Source organism: Podarcis raffonei, chromosome 7, assembly GCF_027172205.1.
Source record: "Podarcis raffonei isolate rPodRaf1 chromosome 7, rPodRaf1.pri, whole genome shotgun sequence".
In the NCBI taxonomy this organism is placed as follows: domain Eukaryota; kingdom Metazoa; phylum Chordata; class Lepidosauria; order Squamata; family Lacertidae; genus Podarcis; species Podarcis raffonei.
The window spans coordinates 1,988,709-2,009,609 of record NC_070608.1 but is presented as its reverse complement, the minus strand read 5'-3'; the positions used below and the strand labels follow the sequence as shown (position 1 = coordinate 2,009,609).

The following is a 20,901-nucleotide window of genomic DNA, read 5'->3' as shown; positions in this document are numbered from 1 at the left end:
TGGCACAAGATCTCGCCAATGCAGCTCCACAAACTGGTAGCCCAATCACTGCGAGTTCACAATTTCTTTACAAATCCTTGCCAGCTTTATAAAAACACATAACTGATAAAGAGTCCTGTAGCCCAGCCAGGAAGACGTTACAAACATTGGGGTTCCGAGGGGGGGGCAGACAGGGAGGCTGGGCCACCCCCTGCAGCCAAATCAAGGGGCGCAGTTGTGGGGAAGGGGAATCCTTAGAAATGAGCTGTGACGCGATCAATCTCCAGCAGATCTTCCAGGATCTGTAGACGGAAGTGGGGAAAGAGGGTCATTAGGAATTGCCCAGGAGGAAGATTTCTCCCTTGCAAGGAACTTCCCCTTGAAAGGCGGTCTTCTGTTACGGCGCAGATCCCTTAGCCCAGTGGTTCCCAATTAGGGGTCCGGGGCACCATCCCTTGTCAGGGACTCACTTATCTTGTTAATTGCACAGTGAAAGCCACAATAGTGATCTATGGATCACCCAGCCTCTGCTCGTGACTAGCGCTTGCTTGCTGGAAGGGGAAAAACTGGGAAATAGTTGCTGGATGACAAGGGAGCTGGGATTGGGCACAAACTTCTGACACAGTTTCTTAGGGCTCTTGCAATTGGATGGGGGGGGGGGAGAGAGAGAATGCAAATGGGTTATTCCACGGGGCGGGTTCACATTTATTATTATTATTATTATTATTATTATTATTATTATTATTATTATTTTAATGTAAGGGATCCCTTCCCCTTGTTCCTTACTTTTTAAACTGAAAAGAACTTCTAATTGCTTTCCACAACTCTCAGGTTTTGAGGAGTCTCCCACTGCTTGGAATTGGGTTTTCAGTGAATCTTGCCTGATAGGTTTGGGGGTTCATGGTTCATCTTGGAAGTCCAACAGGGGAAATAGGTAAGCAAATTGCCACTAGGATTAGCACAACAGCCTGCCCTCTGATTACTTCGTTTAGTGTTAGAGCTGGGCGATTCTTTGTTTTCAACATTGTGATCCATCAGCAGCTAAATACCAGTATATGGTGATATATCACAATGACTGGAATTTGTCTCGGGTGCTTCTTCCAAGATACAGGGCCCAGCCCAGGGAGCGGATCCTGATGCCTCTCAGGCTGAAATGCGAGCCGAGGAGTATTGATCCTTTGCAGAACTGCTCAGCTGTGTGTGTGGGTGTGGAAGAGGCCTCCCGTTCCCCAGCTGAACAGCTCCAGTGCCTCAGAAGGCAGCTGCCCCCCAGCTGAAGGAGCCCAATGTTTCTCTGGTTTGCATACGAGCAGGAGAAGCATTGGGGCTCCCCACAGCTGGGGGGAGGAGCACTTTAACAGAGCCCCCCACCATCACCAGCTCTCACAAGCCAGCAGCAAGCTGTGGGCTCTGTTAACTGCTCAACCGAGGGGAGTGGAAACTGCGCAGTAGAGCAGTTTCACAGAGCCCCCACCCTGCTGCTGTCTGCCTTTGCAGAGAGTTATCAAAATTTTCAAAAGTAGGGGGTCTGTGGCTTGACTTTTGCAAAAGAGGGGGTCCTCTGTCATTAGCTAATTGGGAACCACTGCCTTACCCAACCTTGACAGGCCACAAGAGCCACCTGGGGCTGGAAGAAGCCCAAGCATTACAATAATAGCAGCTACAAATCCAGCTCGACATAAGTGATTTATGCTCCTGATAAAAACTAAAGGATTCCCTCCCTTATTACCCGCAAAGACTGCTCTCAAGGCCACTTGGCTTGAGCTGCCACCCAAGCAGTTTTGCAAGGAACGGGGCAAGAAATCCCTCGAGACAGAGGCTGGTTTTCTCACAGCGCAGCAGGCACACAATGCGCACTGTGTCAGGCTATTTGCGTTCCTTGTCTGCTCTGGAGCTGGAAGCAGCTCCTGCCAGCGGAGGTGACCCTTGCCTTCCTGGCTCTTCCCTCCACCCCACTCACAATGTCCGGTGTGGTGCCAATTTTCTTGGCCAGCTCGCTGCGCTCCATGGTGCTCAGGTAAAGGTAGCGGTTGAGCAGCTCCCCGTCCAAGACGTTGCGCACGGCGTTCTGCAAGATGCGCCGGTCCATGTGCAGCATCCTAAGGAGGGGCAGGAGGAACATCGTGAGAGGAGCGCTGGGGTCCCTGCCTCATTCAACCACTCCAGCTCCAGCAGGCAGCAGGAATGGTGATGGGGTTTGTAATCCTTTAGAATCCTAGAGTTGGAAGAGACCACAAGGGCCATCGAGTCCAACCCCCTGCCAAGCAGGAAACACCATCAGAGCACTCCTGACATATGGTTGTCAAGCCTCTGCTTAAAGACCTCCAAAGAAGGAGACTCCACCACACTCCTTGGCAGCAAATTCCACTGTCAAACAGCTCTTACTGTCAGGAAGTTCTTCCTAATGTTTAGGTGGAATCTTCTTTCCTGCAGTTTGGATCCATTGCTCCGTGTCCGCTTCTCTGGAGCAGCAGAAAACAACCTTTCTCCCTCCTCTATGTGACATCCTTTTATATATTTGAACATGGCTATCATATCACCCCTTAGCCTCCTCTTCTCCAGGCTAAACATGCCCAGCTCCCTTAGCCGTTCCTCATAAGGCATCGTTTCCAGGCCTTTGACCATTTTGGTTGCCCTCCTCTGGACACGTTCCAGCTTGTCAGTGTCCTTCTTGAACTGTGGTGCCCAGAACTGGACACAGTTTAACCAGGGGTCAGCAACCTAAGGCCCATGGGGGTCATTTAACCGGCCCACGAGCTGCCCCCAAATCGAGCCACCTGCTCGGCAAGTCCCTGTGCGCTGCACTAAACTGGCGCAGTGCGGGGACTTGCTTCCATGGTGCCGGAAATCACATCTGTGCAGACGCCAGAAATTGCGGGTGCGTGCGCGATCCAGCCCACGGAGGGATCTCTGTTGAAGTGAACCAGCCCAGGTGAGGTAAACCTTGCCGACTCTTGCCTTTAACTAATAATAATAATAAATTTATTTATTATTTCTACCCCGCCCATCTGGCTGAGTTTCCCCAGCCGCTCTGGGCGGCTTCCAATCGAGTGTTAAAAACAATACAGCAATAAATATTAAAAACTTCCCTAAACAGGGCTGCCTTTAGATGTCTGCTAATCTGATCTTATGTGTGACCCATAACCCAGGGGTGAACTTGGCAGCCAGACTGCTTATCTCACATGTGGAGAGGCAAGGTCTTCTGCTCCCCAGCCAAGTCACCCATCGGCTCTGAAACAGTCTCGCTCTCTCCCTGCGAGGCCTATATCCCATCAGTCCTGCCACGGGCAGATTCTGCTTGCAGGAAATGGTGTGGAAGGCGCAGATGGCATAGTGGACCATGGTGCTCTGCAGACAGCAGTATGTCCAGAAGGCGATAGCAGAGCCAGGCTCCCCTCCCACCAAACATAGGCACATAGATGTGGGTGGTTCTTTCCTCCCCTCCAACAGCGCTGCTCCTCAAGGGGCACACAGAGGGGGGTCAAGCGGGGCGGGGGGGGGGCCTTGAAGAGGCAGGGCCCCGGGAACAAGCTACCTGAAGGCACGCGGGTTGAGGCCGGCATGGTGGGGCAGCATCGTGGTCAGGGCGTTCTGCAGCATCAGCAGGCGCCGGTAGGTCTTCTCTTGCATGGGCAGCAGCAGCCCGATCCCTCCGTCAAGCGTGGCTGGAGTGGGGGGAGAAACACCACACACCCCCTTCAGAGTCAAGGCTCAAGCGGGTGCCTTTGGCTCAGAGAGCACCTGGATTTTCCCTCTCACATAAGTACACCATGGTTTGCACGTAACGCCAAACCGTGGTTTGTTAGAACACCTCAGCCCAGGAGACTAACCATGGTTTCTGTTCCAGCAACAAACCACCATGTGGGGCCATGATTGACTGTCTCTGGCTTCTCAACCTTGGCTTGTTTTAACTACTGGTTGGCATTATTTCTGAAGCCCACAGCCTTGCTTTTGCTTCAACCATCGTTCGGACAGCCCAGCCCAGCTGCTTGCTGAGCTACATAGGAACATGGAGAGAACAGCTGGGGGAGGAAACCAAGCTCTGGAGAAATAAACCATGGCTGCTTTGTTTGTCTGTGAGATGACTTGTGCCTTGCTGAAGAAACCATGGCTTGGTGTTAAGTGCAAATGTAGCCATCAAGCTACTGAACTAGAAACTCAAAATGTCACAAGGGTACATAATTTCGAACTCATTCCCAAGGCATAAAATTGAGCTGTAAAGTCCTTTCCTTACCTATATTCAGCTGCCAACACTCAAAAATAGAATTCTGGATGTTACAACAAAATCTTCCCAGATTTTAAAATCTTAGAATTTGAAAATCTAAACCTGAAACGCAAAGAGGCTCCAGGCTCAGTTCCCTTCGACTCTGGCCAAGATGACTCCCCGGGTGTCTCCTTCAGAGGCCCCCTTACCAAACCAGGTGATGTGCTTGTTCTCCCACGCAATGGATTTCTTGGTGGGCCCCTCCATGGCCCCGCGGCACGGAGTCCTCCAGAAGGCGTTGACGTGGGCTCCCACGTGGAAATCGGCCCTGCGGAGGAGGCGCATCCCCCCAAAGCTTTCCTTTGCTGGAGAGAAAAGCAAAGAGGTGGGTGGGAGGGAAGGAGGGAGAGAATGAGCCTTCGCCCTCTGGGTGCTGCTGAACTACAACTCCCACCAGCCCCAGCAGAGGGGTGGCTGGAGGGCACCAGGCTGTTGAAGGCGGCTCAGAGGCCATGTGGTGTGTGGGACAACGTAGGAGCTTGAGGCGGAGATCCAGAGAAAGCCCACCCGGCCCAAACATCTCTTTCCAAAAGCCCCAGCACTCCTTGCCAACAGGAAGCCCCAAGATTCTTGTTCCTTGAGACTAGGAGTCAGGTGAGTGATGGGAAACAGGAAGAGGGTCAGATCCAATCTCCCCAGAACAAAAGACAAACTTTGATCTCACCTTCTGGCAGATACATGTAAACAAGGAGGTTCCGGTCCCTGTCAGACACTGCAAAATAGAGTAAAACAGATCAATGATGTAGCCTGACCGTGCCAGAAACACAGCTGCCCCTTGCTTGGGGGCTTTTAATCAGAGTGGTCATTTTGGTTGTGATTCCTGCATTGCAGAGAACTGGACTAAACAGACCCTTCCAATTCTATAATTCTGTATTTTGGCTTGTTCCAAATGCAGGGGAAAGGGTTTGTGTTGTTCAAAACACAGATGGGCCACCACCTTGTAAAGCCTGGACGTGGGTCTGAGTCTTCCCAACACCAGCATCCTGGGGCAGAGCCAAGGCTGCTGGACTGAACCCTCCTGAAGGGGCTCCCCCAATGCCACGCTCAGGCTGCTCACCGAGAAACCCCAGCTGAGCGTTGTCCACCATGAAGTCCACGCTGTAAACTTCCAGGGGTTTGGCGTCCTGGAGATGAGAGAGAAGGAGAAGTCAGCCAGGTGGGGCGAGGCTCAAACAGGCCCATTCTCCTCTGCCCCACACCCTGCCAACCCTCTAGAAAAGGGTCCACGCCCCATACCCGGCTGACGAGGGAGAGAGTCTTGCTCTCCTCCTGGTAGCGCAGCAGCGAGATGCTCTTCATGAGGTCAGCTGCCAGGATGAAGTTCTTGACGCTGATCATCTGGTGGATATAGAGCTGCGTGTCGATGAAGGCCATGCCCGTCAGGTCATTGTCCTTCAAGCTCCACAGGAAGATCTGCAGCAGGGAGAGAGACCAGGGCTCAGCCCAGGCAGGGGGCAAGGGGACAGGAAAGCCCTTCACCTCATCTCCCACTCTCACTTTCCATTTATTTGCTTACTTAATTTCTATACCGCCCTTCATCCAAAGATCACAAGGCAGTTTACAATATAAAAACTCAAAAATGCACAACACAGTAGCAGACAAAAACACAGATGATGATCACAAGGTCTGGGTTGGTTCTTCTCCCCATCTTTCCATTATACCATGTTGCTGATGCCTCAAGTTCTGTTTTTAAGCAATTCCTTCTCTAAACCACAGAAAGCTCACCTTGCCAGCCCTGCAAGGCACTTCCGCATTCTAACCACCCCTTTTGATTTGCGCTTTATCTTCAATCTGTGAAGCACACCCTGGGAAACTCTCTGAAAAGCGGTACAGAAAGCTTTTACATAAAAGCAGTACAGTGGTACCTCGGGTACGCTTCAGGTTACAGACACTTTGGGTTACAAACTCCGCTAACCAGGAAGTGGTTGCTCCAGGTTAAGAACTTTGCCCCAGGATAAGAATGGAAATCGCACGCCAGCAGCACAGTGGCAGCAGGAGGCCCCATTAGCGGCCTCAGGTTAAGAGAACCGTTTCAGGTTAAGAACGGACCTCTGGAACAAATTAAGTTCTTAACCTGAGGTACCACTGTAATGGAAGAAGAGGTCTCCTTTCCAGACACCCCCACGTCTACATTCTATAAACAGAGTCCACATCACAGAACCATCTCCTTGCAGCCTGGGGGTTCCTATCCTGTTTCAACTTGAGGTGCTCAAACTACCTTCCATAACTTCCCAACTTCACATGCCAACATCGTGCACACAAACTCACACACACAATATTATGAATTGACTCAACAGGAATAATTGCAGCTCCCTGGCGGCATACTCATAGCCGCCTACGTAAGTCAGAATAACCTCCACTGAAAGGGCGACAGAAGCTTCCACCCCAAAGGTGGCTGCAGAGCGTTTAGGAGCAATGAATCCACATTCTACACTGAGTAAGCCCCCGAGAGCGGCATCCCACCCGCCTCTTCCAGGCCCTGCTCACCTTCTGGCCAATGGCCGACACCAGGTAGCCGTTGCAGTGGCAGAGAGCAGTAACGGGCCCCTTCTGCTCCTTTTCGTACAGCACCTTGAATTTGTTCTTGGTGAGGGGCTGGCCAGGCTCTGGAACCACTTCGATGATGTCCATGATCAAGATCTGAGGGCAGGGGAGCAAGGAAAGGAGAGTCATCCGACATAACCAGGGCAGGTTGGCTTTGCATTGCTAAACTAGAAACACCCCCTTCCTCTGTTGCAAGCTGGGAAACCAGGGACTTCTTGCAATAAACAAAATATTAAATGAGAACTGCAAAATTGCAACTGTGCTCATCAGGATAAGGTGCCATCGCAGCAGGTAAATGATTCCAGCGTCATATGGTGGCACACTGGGTGAGTGGATTATTACCAATTAGCTGGCACAGAGCAGAACTTTGACTTTTCATGACTAAGGAGTTGTAACTTCCGTTTTTGAGCCTTCAGGTCTCTGCCTCACTTCTCCATGCATCCGCTGTAGAACCCAGAACACATACAAGACCCTCTTCAGAGCACAATGAAAAAGCTTGGAGGTACAAACAGGGTTTTCTAGCCCCAGTTCATAAGGCTGCAGTGTGCTGCAGCCAAAAAGCTAATGCTATTCTAAGCTGCATCAACAGAAGTAATGTCCCAATGAAGGGAAATCATAGCCCTCCTCTATTCTGTCTTGGTCCTACCACACCTAGAATACTGTGTCCAGTTCTGGGCACTGCAATTCAAGAAGGATGTTGACAAGCTAGAACGTGTGCAGAGGGCAGCCAAGATTATCAAGGATCTAGAAGCCAAGCCTTATGAGGAATAGTCGAAGGAGCTGGGTATGTTTAGCCTGGAAAAGAGGAGTCTGAGAGGAGATACGATAGCCACCTTCAAATATATTAAGGGTTGTCACATGGAGGAGGGAGCAAGCTTGTTTTCTCCTGCTCTGGAGGTTAAGACTTGAACCAATGGATTCAAGTTGCAAGAAAGATTCCGACTAAACACCAGAAAGAACTTTCTGATGGTAAGAGCTGTCTGATAATGTAACAGCCTCCCTTGGGAGCTTGTGGACTCTCCTTCCTTGGAGGTTTTTAAGCAGAGGTTGGGTGTCCGTCTGTCATGGGTGCTTTAGCTGAGATTCCTGCATTGCAGGGGGTTGGACTAGATGACCCTCGGGGTCCCTTCCAACTCTACAATTCTGCAGTTGTGTTCCTTGGATCCTGATGCCTCCACTCATCCCAAATTGGGAGAGGCTGCCAGCAAAACACACAGTTCGCCAGGTGGATGAACGAGTCCAACGTCTCCAAACTGGGGAAATCTGGACCAAGGACTGGGCCTGTGAAGGCAGCAGGCAGGAACTGTGGGAGAAGGATTGGTGCAACTGTGCAGAGGAAGCCCCCAGCTGTGTTGCCTCTTGTTTAAGCGCCCAGTGTTGTCCGACTCACCCGGCCCCTGCAGGTCACCTCCTCGCCCTGCATGAGGCAAGTCCCCACAGCGATGTAGCCCTTCAGGCCCGAGACGGTCTCCTCGCTCTTGAGAGACACGGTCTTCATGCAGGTCACGTGCTCCCACTCCTCCAGGTCGATCCTGCAGATTGAAAAAGGGCAGGAGAGGATGGAGGGGGAGCCAGGCCAAGCTGCCTTCTGGGTGCCCCAATAATAATAATAATTTTTTATTTATATCCCACCCTCCCCAGCTGAAGCCAGGCTCAGAGCAGCTAGCAGCAATAAAAGTAACACAACATTCTAAAATCAATTCATTATAAAATCAGTTCAAATCAAATTGATGGCAACCATTGGGCTAGAGTTCAGTGAGGATTACCAAAGGAGGGGTCAGGCTGTGCCTTGGCCAAAGGCCTGGTAGAACAGCTCCGTCTTGCAGGCCCTGCAGAAAGATGTCAAGTCCCGCAGGGCCCTGGTCTCTTGGGACAGAGCGTTCCACCGGATCGGGGCCACGGCCGAAAAAGCCCTGGCTCTGGTTGAGGCCAGCCTAACCTCCCTGTGGCCTGGGATCTTTGTTTGAAGACATACCAGGAGAGGCGGTCCCGTAGGTACGAGGGTCCTAGGCCGTATAGGGCTTGAAAGGTTAAAACCAGCACCTTGAACCTGATCCTGTACTCCACCAAGAGCCAGTGCAGCTGGTATAGCACCGGGTGAATGTGCTCCCGCAGAGAGGACCCTGTAAGGAGTCTTGCCGTGGCATTCTGCACCCACTGGAGTTTCTGGGTCAGTCTCAAGCGTAGCCCCACATAGAGTGAGTGCATCCTCTGCACCAAGAGAAAGGTACCTCTTCCCCTTCCCCAAGACTGAATAAAGCACCCTTAGCTGGGGCCATTGTGCTTTGCTCTTCCTTAGTGGGTTATGAAAGCTGCTGTTCTGAATAAAGCTTTTTATAGGGTAGGGAGCACTGGGGGACTAAGTGGGCAGAGGCCCAAAAACCTTGGGGACCACTGAACTAAAGCTTTCCAGCTCTGCTTCCAGGACGCATCTGAATGGCCCTTGAAGGCAAACGGATGCTGGACCAGGTGGCCCTTTGCTCTGATCCAGCAGAAACCGCCAGGCTCTCCTGATATTCCCACCAGGAGCCCAACCAGGCAGCAGATTTTCCCCACCTGCTGGTGCCTGGGAAGGAGCTTTCTTGGGCTCCTGCTGCCACAAGCCCAAGGGCTGAGCACCCTCCTCACCTGGTGTTTGGAATCGTCTCCCAGCTGACCGGAGAGATCAGCTGGATGGAAAAGGCCTCCTGCAGCGGGTGCATGTAGCGATCATCTGGAGGTGGGGATCAGAGAGAGAGAGAGAGAGAGAGAAAGGGAGAAATAGGTATGCAGCCGGCATCACCATCAGACCCAGCTGGGCAGAGGAGGGGGCACAAGGGGCCATGGCTCATCACGGAGAGCACACACCTGCTTTGGCTGCCCAAAGCCTCCAGCATCTCCGGTTAAATATTAGGCATCAGGGGATGTGGAAGACCAGTAGGTTTCCAAGCACAATTCAAAGTCTTGGTGCTGACCTTGAAAGCCCTAAATGGCCTCAGTCCAGTATACCTGAAGGAGCGTCTCCACCCCCATCGTCCAGCCTGGACACTGAGGTCCAGCACCAAGGGCCTTCTGGCGGTTCCCTCACTGCAAGAAGCCAAGTTACAGGGAAGCAGGCAGAGGGCCTTCTTGGTGGTGTCATCCGCCCTGTGGAACGCCCTCCCATCAGTTGTCAAAGCGATAAAAAACTACCTGACATTTAGAAGACATCTGAAGGCAGCCCTGTTTAGGGAAGCTTTTAATGTTTGATGCATTACTGTATTTTAATATTTGGTTGGAAGCCACCCAGAGTGGCTGGGGAAGCCCAGCCAGATGGGCGAGGTATAAATAATAAATTATTATTATTATTATTATTATTATTATTATTATTATTATTATTATTATTTGCCCACCTTGAGACCCTGGAGAGTGACCACCAGCCAGAGAAAGCAAGAGTGAGCTAGACGGAACAAGTCAGACTGCTTTGTTCTGGAGGGCAAACCAAGGGGTTGGGTGGCCCTTTGTGGTGGAAGAGAGAGGAGTCCAGAGCCTGTCTCCCTCCATCTCACAACCCAACCTCAAGACGTGCCCAGCACAAGTCAAAGACCTCTCCTCCGCAGAGAGAAGGCGAGCTGTGAGCCACCCACCTCGCTCGATGGTCTCAAATTCCTTCTCCTCGCCCGTCATGCGGGGGATCCTGGTGCAATGGTTGTTGATGCTGGTGGCCACTGCATAGACCTGCCGGAGGGAGCAAATTCATTAAGGCATTTGGGGGTTGAGTTGAGCAGAAGGCCTTGTTGTGACAGTGGAGGGCTCCACTTCCCCACCACCAAGAAGGCCCTGCTGAAGGTCCCGCTCCACACAGCCCTACCTTGGACTCCACGTGGTAGGATACGTAATGTGCGGTGCAGCGCAGTGGGATCTTCCGGACGGGCCACGGTGCATCGTAGGAAAGGTAGGCAGGCAAGACGCTGATGCGCAGCTCCCCCTGTAGCAGAGGACACAGACAAGGCCTTGTTTTCAACTGCGGATAGATCTGCTTCTTTCGGCGGCAGCAGCTCAGGTGCAGAGTGAGCTGCCTCAAACGTAGCAGGCAGAAGGCAAATGAAAGAAATAAGGCAGACATCCCACCCAACCTTCTGTCGCCAAGCCAGGCCTACCTGCCGGTTGAAGTAGAGGAAGCCCTTGGGGCAGTTGACATTGTGGAAGGGGGCAAAGGACTCGATGGGCCCGTCTATGGTCATGGGGTGCAGGCGTAGGGCCCCCCGAGACGTTACCAGCAGCCAGTGTGGGGAGGGGCCACAAATGAACACCTGGGAAGAAATGCAAACACAATCAGGACCCGGGGCTGCACGTGAGCACAGCCTTCTCCTGTGCCAGGCCAGTAGTTTCTGCTCTGGCAGGCAGAGGTTCCGCAAAGCCTCAGGAAGAGAACGCCCTTGCCCAACCCCCCAAAGAGAGACGCTTCTCCTGAGAATCTCCCAAGGATGACTCCTCCGCGAGACTCACCCCCGAGTATCCATAGATATCCTCAAAGTAGCGGAATCGGGCAACCCGCCCCCTGGCAGCCCCCGATTCCTCTCCACCCACGCCGTCCGGCTTCTTCTTTGACGGCCTGGGCTTCTTCTCCCGGAAGTTAATGTTATGGGGAACCTGATTGGAAGGGAAAGGGCGTCAAAGGGCAGGAGGAGGTCAGTGGGGAAGCCTTCCCTTCGAGTGCAGAGGGAAGCCTGCAAGAGAGACTGCAGCGTTCCAGCGGCCTGGGGAGAAGGCAGAGTGGCTCTTACCTTCTTGAACCGCACTTTGAGGTTGGTCTGGCCCAGCTGAGAGCCGTGGTTAAAAGCTTCGTAGATGAGCAGCTCTTGGTCCACGTGGACCTGTCAACAGGGTGGAGAAATAAAGTGAGCTTCATCCTGTCCCGTGGCTCACTGCATCAACAGATTGAGCACTCTCAGGCCATGGGGACACAGCTCATTGCTGGGGCTCATATTACACTCATTGCTGTCAGAAATCAAGCCCATTTCAGGAGAAACTGGCAACTCTCCCAGGCACCCGGCTTGATCTCCTGTTGACCTCCCTGGCTGCATTCCCCAGCAAGATCCAGGCTAGGTCGCAATAGGCGATCCTTCTCAGCGTGAGAAGAACACACACCCTCTTTTCTGCCCCCCCGGCAGGGGAAAGAGATAGACAGAAACGTATTTTCATGCCTTTATTTCTGTCTTTGCAGCATTACAAAAAAACATGACTGCTCTCTTCAAACTCCAGCAGTCTAGAGGCAAACACTTCCTGCACTTCCAGTACAGGAACAAACGGAAGAGCTCCTATTACACTCTGAGCCAATTCTGGTGCTTCGCACTGTGAATTGACTGTCCCTCTGTTTCCCACGGACAGTCCCAACATTCCCATTACGTTTTGCTTTCAAGCTAGCAGTTTGCAGCTGCATTGCTTCTATATCGTAACAAAAACAACCATAGCGCCAAGGTTTTGCCTTGACCCCGCCTTGTGGCCCTCATTGTCCTCTAACCTCCTGGATCCACAGACCTTGATTACAGCAGCTCTCCCATGGTATTAACTCTCCCCTTAGGGAAAACAATTTGTAAAAGCCAGACAGCACATGCTCTTGTGGTTTCCCCCCAGGGAGGGAATGCCACAATCAAGGTGCTGTTGCAGAGAAGGCCCCACTACTCACTACAGGGAGACCAGAGAGCTGAGCCTGTGATGACGATGCTGAACGCTGGATAACCTCACACCGACAAAGGCAGTCCTTTAGGCAACGGCATCCCAGACACCAGTTCGGGCTTTAAAGGTTTAAACCAGCACTTCCAATTATCCCCACTCTAGGCTCAGGCACCAGTAATGTGAGTCTCAACTGACCAAGCAGCTTCGAGGACAGGGCAAGGTAAGCACTATGAATTAGACGCTCAGCCCTGCTGACTGGTCCTCCTCAGTATGAAAGCCCTGAGCCCCAGGTGAGGTGGGGAGGGTGGTGCATCAGTGGGTGTCTCCCTCAGTTCCTCCCACAAGATCATTAAGAGCAGGGAGGGAGCAGACGCAGTGAGTGAATGACAACTTAGGGCAAAGGGTCTCAGGAGCTCTCCAGCTCCCACAAACCTCAGCTGCCAGCATGGTCAAAGATGATGTGAGTTGTAGTCCAGCCACATCCAGAGGGCCATTTGCTTATAGTTTCCCTAAGTATGATTGCTGGCGGAGAATGTGGGCATCAACCTCCTTAGCTCAACATGTGTCTTGAGCACTCTAGGGGTGGGGATCAGAAACACACCTTGTAACACGATCATGGAAGAGCCCAGGCATTCCCAAGAAATTGGCTCTCTCCCTCCCTTTTCCTGCACCAGATGAAAAGCAATTGCACCTACTTAGGGACGCGGGCGGCACTGTGGGTTCACAGAGCCTAGGACTTGCCGATCAGAAGGTCGGCGGTTCGAATCCCCATGATGGGGTGAGCTCCCGTTGCTCGGTCCCTGCTCCTGCCAACCTAGCAGTTCGAAAGCACGTCAAAGTGCAAGTAGATAAATAGGTACCACTCCGGCGGGAAGGTAAATGGCATTTCCGTGCGCTGCTCTGGCTCGCCAGAAGCGGCTTAGTCCTGCTGGCCACATGACCCGGAAGCTGTACGCCGGCTCCCTCGGCCAATAAAGCGAGATGAGCACTGCAACCCCAGAGTCGGCCACGACTGGACCTAATGGTCAGGGGTCCCTTTACCTTTACCTTATTGCGCAGAAACCATTTGCCCCAGTATCACCATCGCTTGAAGCCAGGGGGCCAAACTTGCAGAAAGGCTGGTGTCTTGATTTACTGGGTTTCCTGCTTGGCTGCTTTGCATGTGTATCAAAATGTCTACGTGCTTCAGATCCAAGCAGACGGAGACAATAACTCTACGCACAGAGGACCCCCCCGCCCTAGGAGCTCACCAGCAGGTACGGCCGGCTCTGCCGATTTCCCAGGGCCACCAGCAGCACCTCCTTGACCAGCGGCATCTCGGTCTGACGGACCACCTCCTCCTTCTTGGCCTCGCCCTGGCTGGCAGGCTGCCCAAAGGAACTGTCCACCAGCACCCTCTGCCCCATGGGGAAATTCTTCACCAGGAAGACCAGGCGCCATTCAGGCAGCTGGTAGATCTACACGAGAGAGAAAGAGGGAGAAAGTAGCAGGGGCCAAGAGGGACCCGGCTGAGACTGGCCCCCTCCCGCTGCCCCGGGCACTGCCTGGGCCTCACCTCCATGGCACCGTTCTCCCGGACCAGCACACACCAGTGAGTGGGCTCTGCCTTGTACTGGTGAGAATCCTTGTCGGCCAAGGGCAGGCTGCAGCGGCGCGGCTCCTCCTTGGTGGGGCTAAACAAGGTGCCGGATTCACCGTAGAGCATTTCTTCCTCATCGTCTATTGTGTTGCTGCGCATGGGAGAAGAGGAAGGCAGTTACGTTTAAGACATCTGCATCACTCATGTGAATTTTTATTGTTTTCCTTACATATTCTTTTCCAACAAACCATATTAATGCCATACATTCCTTTTGACTCTGCCGAGTTGCGACCCCCCCCCCTGCAATTGGTATATTTAACCCCTTTCTATCGCGCACCTCATTCTCACAATAGTACTATTATACATTGAAGGTATTATGTCAATCCTGCTAGTGTCTTAACCTCTTTACAATTCTCCTTTAAATATTCAATAAATTTACTCCAGTTATTTTGATATCTCTGATCTTCCTGGTCCCAGATCCTCCCTGACAATTTGGCAAATTCTGCATATTCTGTCAATTTCACCTGCCGCTCCTGGATGGTTGGTATGTCTTGTGATTTCCATCTTTGGGCCAGGAGAGTTCTTGCAGCGGCCGTAACATACATGAACAGATTTTGGTCTCCCATTTTGATTTCCATTCCTATTAAGCCTAATAGACACGCTTCCGGTCTTTTGGGGAAAGTATACTTAAATATTTTTTTGAGTTCATTATAAATTGATTCCCAATTTTTTTTTAACCTTGTCACAGGTCCACCAAATATGAAAATAATCCCCATCTACTTTTTTACATTTCCAACATTTAAGACACCTGGGCAGCTGTTGCAAAGCTTGATCCAAGAACGGGCCAACTCACAGCAAGATTACAGTGCAGGTCTCAAAACTCTTGTAGGCAGCACATGTGCCCAAAGCTTAAATTAAGTCCCAGATGGAGCATCACTACAGGGTTGAACAACACTGAGGGCCAAAGAAACTGCGGGCCGGCTGAGAATTTCTCCTGCTACTGTCCTCACAAGTAGGTACCTTATTCTTTACTCAGGACCTACACAAGGTACTTTGAATCCTCCCACCTCCTCACTGAGCGCACCTGCCCCCAATTACCTGAAAGAACGGGTGCGATAGTGCAGGCTGTAGCTTGCACCATGAGAGAGGAGGAAGGCAAACAAACCAGCCAATCCAATCCCTACTTCCTGTTAAGCCGGTATTTCTCAAATTGGGTCTCCAGCTGCTGTTGGACTACAACTCCCATCATACTTGCCCACTGGTCCTACAAGTTTGAGAACCAGTGTGTTAAGTGAACCGCCGCGACCAAGTGGATATCTTTTATTTTCCTCTCACTGTCTCTACCAGACAGTCCTTTAACCTGGATGAAGTGGCCCAGCCTACTCCCAATACTGGGTAGGATTAGGACTGCAGCCGAACTTATCTTCTAGCATGACTTATATACAACATTTTCGCTCCCCCTATCAACCTTTTAAGCAACTGGAACAGGGGAGTACTGATTAAGTTTCTATTTCCTAATTGCTGGGTTCCTAAGACGAACTTTTGGCCCTTCCATGCAAAACTAGTTAAGTACCCCTTTGTACTTTTACACGTCCAATATACCTCCTACGCAGAAAAGCCTTAAAAACCCAAAACAACCATCTCACAGCCCCTATTTTACAACCCAAACTCCCACACAAAATGGCTAAATCCCTGCCCCTTCCCAGAGTTCTTCGCCATGCCTCAAGACCCACCTGATGTCCTGGATGGGAGCCTCAGATTCTGACTGAGTCCTCAAGGAAAGCTCTTCCCGGGAGCTGGATGAATGGCTCTCAGTGGTGAACATGCCGCTGACGTCCCGGTATACACACAGCGCAATCACCTTCGATTGCTGGAGGGGTGACAACAGGTTGCCTCAGAGCAAGACACAGGATGACCTGCTCCTAACTGAGCAGCGTGGAAGCAGACTCAGAATCTGGTTATGCCTAGAACCTCGGCTGCAAGCAGGCTGTGCCCCTTCTTTGTTAGAAGATCCCCATTTGGAGATCTCACTAATAAGCTATGCAAACTGAGCAAACATGAATGTTTGTTGCACAATGTCTTCTGCTACTGCTAGCCAAGAAGAAGGGGTGATAAAAGCCCCTGCACAGAGCCTCACCATGCCAGGCACTGCTCAGTGTTTTCAATTGTAAAAACCGGGCTCAGGGTGGCTAACAACAAATTTAAAACACTTAATTGATACAACAATAACAGCACAAAATACCGTATAAAACGTGAATAACAATAAATTCAGAATTCAAAAATCAATTTGGGGGGAAATCCATCCAATAAGCATTAGATGATCACCAGGGCTAGCTGGCTAAATTAGTCCTATTTGGGCCAGCGAGGAGACCAGGGGAGAACGAGCTGTGGGATCCCAGAGCGGGTAATCTTCATAAAAAGCGGAGGGGGAGGGAAGGAAGGAGAATAAAAGATCAGGCCAAGTTCAAATTGAAAGCCAGGCGGAATAGCTCTGTCTTACAGGCCCAGCGAAAGGAGGTTAAATCCTTCAGTGCCCTGGTCTTGTGGGACAGAGCATTCCACCAGGTCAGAGCCATCACTGAGAAGGCCCTGGCCCTGATGGAGGAGGGCTAGGATCCTTTCCTTGTAAAACAAAACAGATTGGAGATGCCACAAACTGAACCATGGGCCTTCTGCAAGTAAAATAAATGCTCTATGGTTGAGCTGCAGAACTCATCCGTGATGAGATGTGACTGCGAAGCCCTCTTTATAACAAGCAGCTAATGTTTGCAGAGCACAGAGTTGAGTCTGGGATAATCACAATGCCGTTCTAAGGGATTGTGGCCCCCTCCTGGTGCAATGGGTCAGTGTGTCTGGCTGTTAAACAGAAGGTTGGTGGTTCAAGCCCATCTAGGGACGGCTGTGGGCAAGATCCCGGCATCGCAGGGGGTTGGACTAGATGACCCTCAAGCTCCCTTCCAATTCTATTGTATGATTCTACGTTTACGGAGGACCTTAAGGTCCACAAATAGCAACACCCTAGAGGTCCCGGGCCTTAAGGAAGTCAGATTAGCCTCAACCAGAGCCAGGGCCTTTTTAGCACTGGCTCCGGCCTGGTGGAACGCTCTGTCTCATGAGGCCAGGGCCCTGTGGGATCTGATTTCTTTCTGCAGGGCATGTAAGACAGAGTTGTTCCACCTGGCCTTTGGCCTGGAGCCAATTTGATTCCCTCCCCCTTTTTCTTTTTTCCTTTCTCCTCCTGTGATGGAACTCCTATTTGGGAATTTCCCTGGCTTTTTCTGGCCCATGTAGGACCAGTTTGGAAAGTTAGCCTTGGTGAAGACTTCACGTTTTCATCCCCCAAAAAGTTTAGAATGTTGTACTATTTTATTGTTGTTAGCCGCCCTGAGCCCGGCTTCGGCTGGGGAGGGCGGGATATAAATAAATTATTATTATTATTATTATTATTATTATTATTATTATTATTATTATTATTATTATTTTGATTTGAGTTTCCATTGAATGAGGCTGTATTTTAATATTTTAATGTTGTATTTTAATCTTGTTTTTAAGTTGTATTTCAATCAATTTGTTTTATATCGGGTGTTAGCCGCCCTGAGCCCAGTCTTGGCTGGGGAGGACAGGGTATAAAAATAAATTTATTTAGTAAAAGGCGAAAGATTTATACGATCTGAAGAGAAACCAGAGTATTTAAAATGTGAATGAAAAGAAGAATTTCAAAAAGGAGAAGGGGGTTATGAACAGAATAAAATTATGTCTTAGTATATAAGATGAGGAATGGGCTAAGATAACGAAAACTTGGGACATAATAATTAGAAAAACTTAATTGTAAGCATGGTTTGAATAAGGGTTTGAACTTGCTGAATTAGATTGGAATAAAGAGGAACACAAAAAAGGGAGATGTGAGGAGGTCAGGACAGAGGGACATGGAATTTTGTAACTTTTTAAAGTGGATTTTTCTTTTTTCTATTTTTCTTTTTTGCTATATATTTTTGTTTTCTGTTTTTTCTGTGGACTTTAATTAATGGAATGATCTATGTGAAATGATGAACTTTTTGTTTTGTAAAACTTTAATAAACATTTAAAAAAAAAAAAAATATTTATTTATTTTATTTATTTATTTGCAGCTCGTACTCACGTGATGCAGCTGCGGCTTCTGCAAGGTGAGCCGGTGTGTCCGGCCCCCGTAGGTGTCACTCTTCAGCACAAACATTGTGACCTGCCCCTCGGAGCTCATGATCACCACGTAGGGGTCGGCCACGGCACAGTGTATGATGGGCGAGCCGAGATCCACTGGGATGAAGTGCAGCTGGTTCACTGTGAGGCAGAGACACAGGCAGCTGAAAGGCAGACAGACCAAGCCCTGGCGGGAGCTCAGGCCGCCCTCCAATGGCCCCCACCCCGGACACCAACAGCCAGAGAATCCGTGGTGCTTTCAAAAGTATGTCTGCTCAAGTCTCTGTCACCAACCTCCACCGTTTCCCCTGTCGAGTGACTCAGTTTCTAGGCCAAGGCCTCTTTCCTGGAACGGATGCCTTTAAAACCAAGCTTGAGAGCTCCAGTTGCGCTCACCTCCTTCTAGCAGACGGATTCCCAGGGGAGACACCTGGACGATGTAGCGGTTCTCGCCAATGTTGCCGGCATAGACAGTGGGCCCCTGGGTGGCAAAGCCACTGGTGTCCAGCTCCATGATTTCCTGGCCCGTCTGCAGGATCTGGGGGGGGGGGGGAGGCAAAGAAAAAACAGTCACACCCATGTTCCCATGCAGGCAATATTCCCAAGAGGAAGATCATACAGGGATTGCCCCCGGAAAAAGCAAGGTGTGTGTGGAGTCATGCCACCCCATAATTAATATGAAATATAAAATACTTTATTGTCACTTGTACAACTTGTCTACAGTGAGATTACACGAGCACCCCCCACTCAGCTCTCTTAGTCTTAATTCCCCTCGTTTACTGACGCACACACACACCAAACCCAAAAGTCAGTTGCCCTGTTGTTATCTTTTCATTCAGCAGCCTAACAGCCCACGGATAGAAGCTGTTCTTTACCCTGTTGGTGCGACTAATCCTGCTTCTATATCTTCTGCCCGAGGGCAGGAGATCAAGAAAGTGCCGGCCAGGGTGTGAACCATCCCTGAGAATTTTCCTCTCTCCCGAGGCAACGTTCTTCTGCTATTTCATCCAGCGGATTCACGGGACAGCCCATAATATCTTGTGCTGTATTCTCCACCCTCTGTAGGCACTTCCTATCAGATGATGTCAAACCACCGTACCACACCGTGATGCGTATGAAAGGACACTTTCTATTGTGGACCGGTAGAAGGAGATCATCAAATGTTAATTGACATTGTTCTTCCGCAATACAGTGGTACCTCGGGTTAAGTACTTAATTCGTTCCAGAGGTCTGTTCTTAACCTGAAACTGTTCTTAACCTGAAGCACCACTTTAGCTAATGGGGCCTCCTGCTGCTGCGTCGCCGGAGCACGATTTCTGTTCTCATTCTGAAGCAAAGTTCTTAGCCCAAGGTACTATTTCTGGGTTAGCGGAGTCTGTAACCTGAAGTGTATGTAACCCGAGGTACCACTGTACTCTGAAGAGATGGATCCTTTGGGGCCAGAGTCAAGGGGCCAGAGCAAGTTCCAGCTTTCTTCTCAGGCTGCCAGCCTTGGCAGATCTGTACACACCGCAACCTCTTTGACACTGCCCACTTGGTTGACCTCCCTCAAAACAGCCCCTTTGAGCTGCCGATTGCCTTCCCCTTAGTCACTGAAGCACACTCAGCCAAGCTCCAGAGTGCACCCGGGGCCATGCCCAACGAAAAATGCCGGCACTCACCATGGTGGAGTCTTCCCGGCTCAGAATGAGGAAGCCGTGCCGCTTCCCGTCGTCTGCAGGCTCTGGCGGGGCCGGCTCCTTCTCTGCGCTTTCTCCCTGGGCGTCTTCCTCCTGTCGGGAGAAGAGGGTGGCCAGGGATGCTGTCACAGTGCACAGACCCTCTGCCTTTGTGGGAGAGAGGCTGGAAGGAAACCCTCCTCCTCAAAAGGTGGCGGCTCAAAGCCCCATGCTAAGCCCCTGGGAAGTAGAGGCCATACGCACCGCTGCCTCTTCCGTCTTCTGGGGTGAGATCACCGTCCACATGTCATAGCAGCCTGGGAGTTCAAAGGTCGTCACCACTTGAGGGCGGATGCTTTTCTGTTGAGATGAAAGGAAGAAATTAGGCAGTGGCTTGGAAACCATACATTCCGAAGATCTCTATTTGAAATATGGGATAGGTATAAAAACCTATATTTGACCAAACTGTGGGAGGCAGTGGAAGACAGGAGTGCCTGGTGTGCTCTGGTCCAGGGGGTCACGAAGAGGCGGACACGACTAAACGACTAAACAACAACAACAACATAAAAGCCTATTAGAACGTAAAACACTGCAGTGGTTATCTCCATTAGAAGCAATGAGTGTGAAAAAGATAAATACGAGCAAGAATTAGGTTACATATGGAAAATTAATACAAAAAGAAGGGAGTAAATGGAAAATGAAACCCTATGAAGAAGTTAAAGAATATGTGGATGATTGGCTGCACTACCGCCAAGTCAATGAAATGTTTAAACAGGATTTTAAGGGGAAAGGATTTGACGAAAACAAATCAAAATTTGAAATAGAGATATTGAGTAATAAATGTAAAACTTTGTGTAAAATGTATAAATTGCTGCTTGAATAGAATTTGAAAGATGAGGAGGTAAAGTCAGTTATGATGCATTGGGCCAAAGACTTTGAGTATAATATACAGTTAAAAGACTGGGGAAAACCGTGGAAAGAAGGATTAAAATTTACTGCATGCAATGCCTTAAAAGAAAATGTGATGAAAATGATGTATAGGTGGTATATTACACCTGTGAAAT

At 50.4% G+C, this 20,901-nt stretch overlaps 1 protein-coding gene across 1 annotated transcript in view; it reads right to left on the bottom strand.

The window, feature by feature from the left end:
- Positions 1-62: 62 nt before the first annotated feature.
- The window catches only part of CPSF1 (cleavage and polyadenylation specific factor 1), a 41,706-nt gene continuing 20,867 nt past the window's right edge, over positions 63-20,901 (bottom strand). Inside the window, exons 17-38 of the mRNA XM_053395103.1 lie at positions 20,102-20,197; positions 19,841-19,951; positions 18,576-18,717; positions 18,142-18,320; positions 15,737-15,873; positions 13,980-14,154; positions 13,675-13,881; positions 11,533-11,622; positions 11,255-11,398; positions 10,906-11,058; positions 10,617-10,733; positions 10,393-10,483; positions 9,416-9,500; positions 8,178-8,319; positions 6,731-6,883; positions 5,480-5,656; positions 5,301-5,367; positions 4,908-4,955; positions 4,393-4,548; positions 3,515-3,644; positions 1,940-2,078; positions 63-281 (exon numbers count right to left, since the gene is read on the bottom strand). Coding sequence (XP_053251078.1) covers positions 234-281; positions 1,940-2,078; positions 3,515-3,644; positions 4,393-4,548; positions 4,908-4,955; positions 5,301-5,367; positions 5,480-5,656; positions 6,731-6,883; positions 8,178-8,319; positions 9,416-9,500; positions 10,393-10,483; positions 10,617-10,733; positions 10,906-11,058; positions 11,255-11,398; positions 11,533-11,622; positions 13,675-13,881; positions 13,980-14,154; positions 15,737-15,873; positions 18,142-18,320; positions 18,576-18,717; positions 19,841-19,951; positions 20,102-20,197 — 2,787 coding nt within the window. The 3' untranslated portion in view covers positions 63-233. The remainder of the gene's footprint in view (positions 282-1,939; positions 2,079-3,514; positions 3,645-4,392; positions 4,549-4,907; positions 4,956-5,300; positions 5,368-5,479; positions 5,657-6,730; positions 6,884-8,177; positions 8,320-9,415; positions 9,501-10,392; positions 10,484-10,616; positions 10,734-10,905; positions 11,059-11,254; positions 11,399-11,532; positions 11,623-13,674; positions 13,882-13,979; positions 14,155-15,736; positions 15,874-18,141; positions 18,321-18,575; positions 18,718-19,840; positions 19,952-20,101; positions 20,198-20,901) is intronic.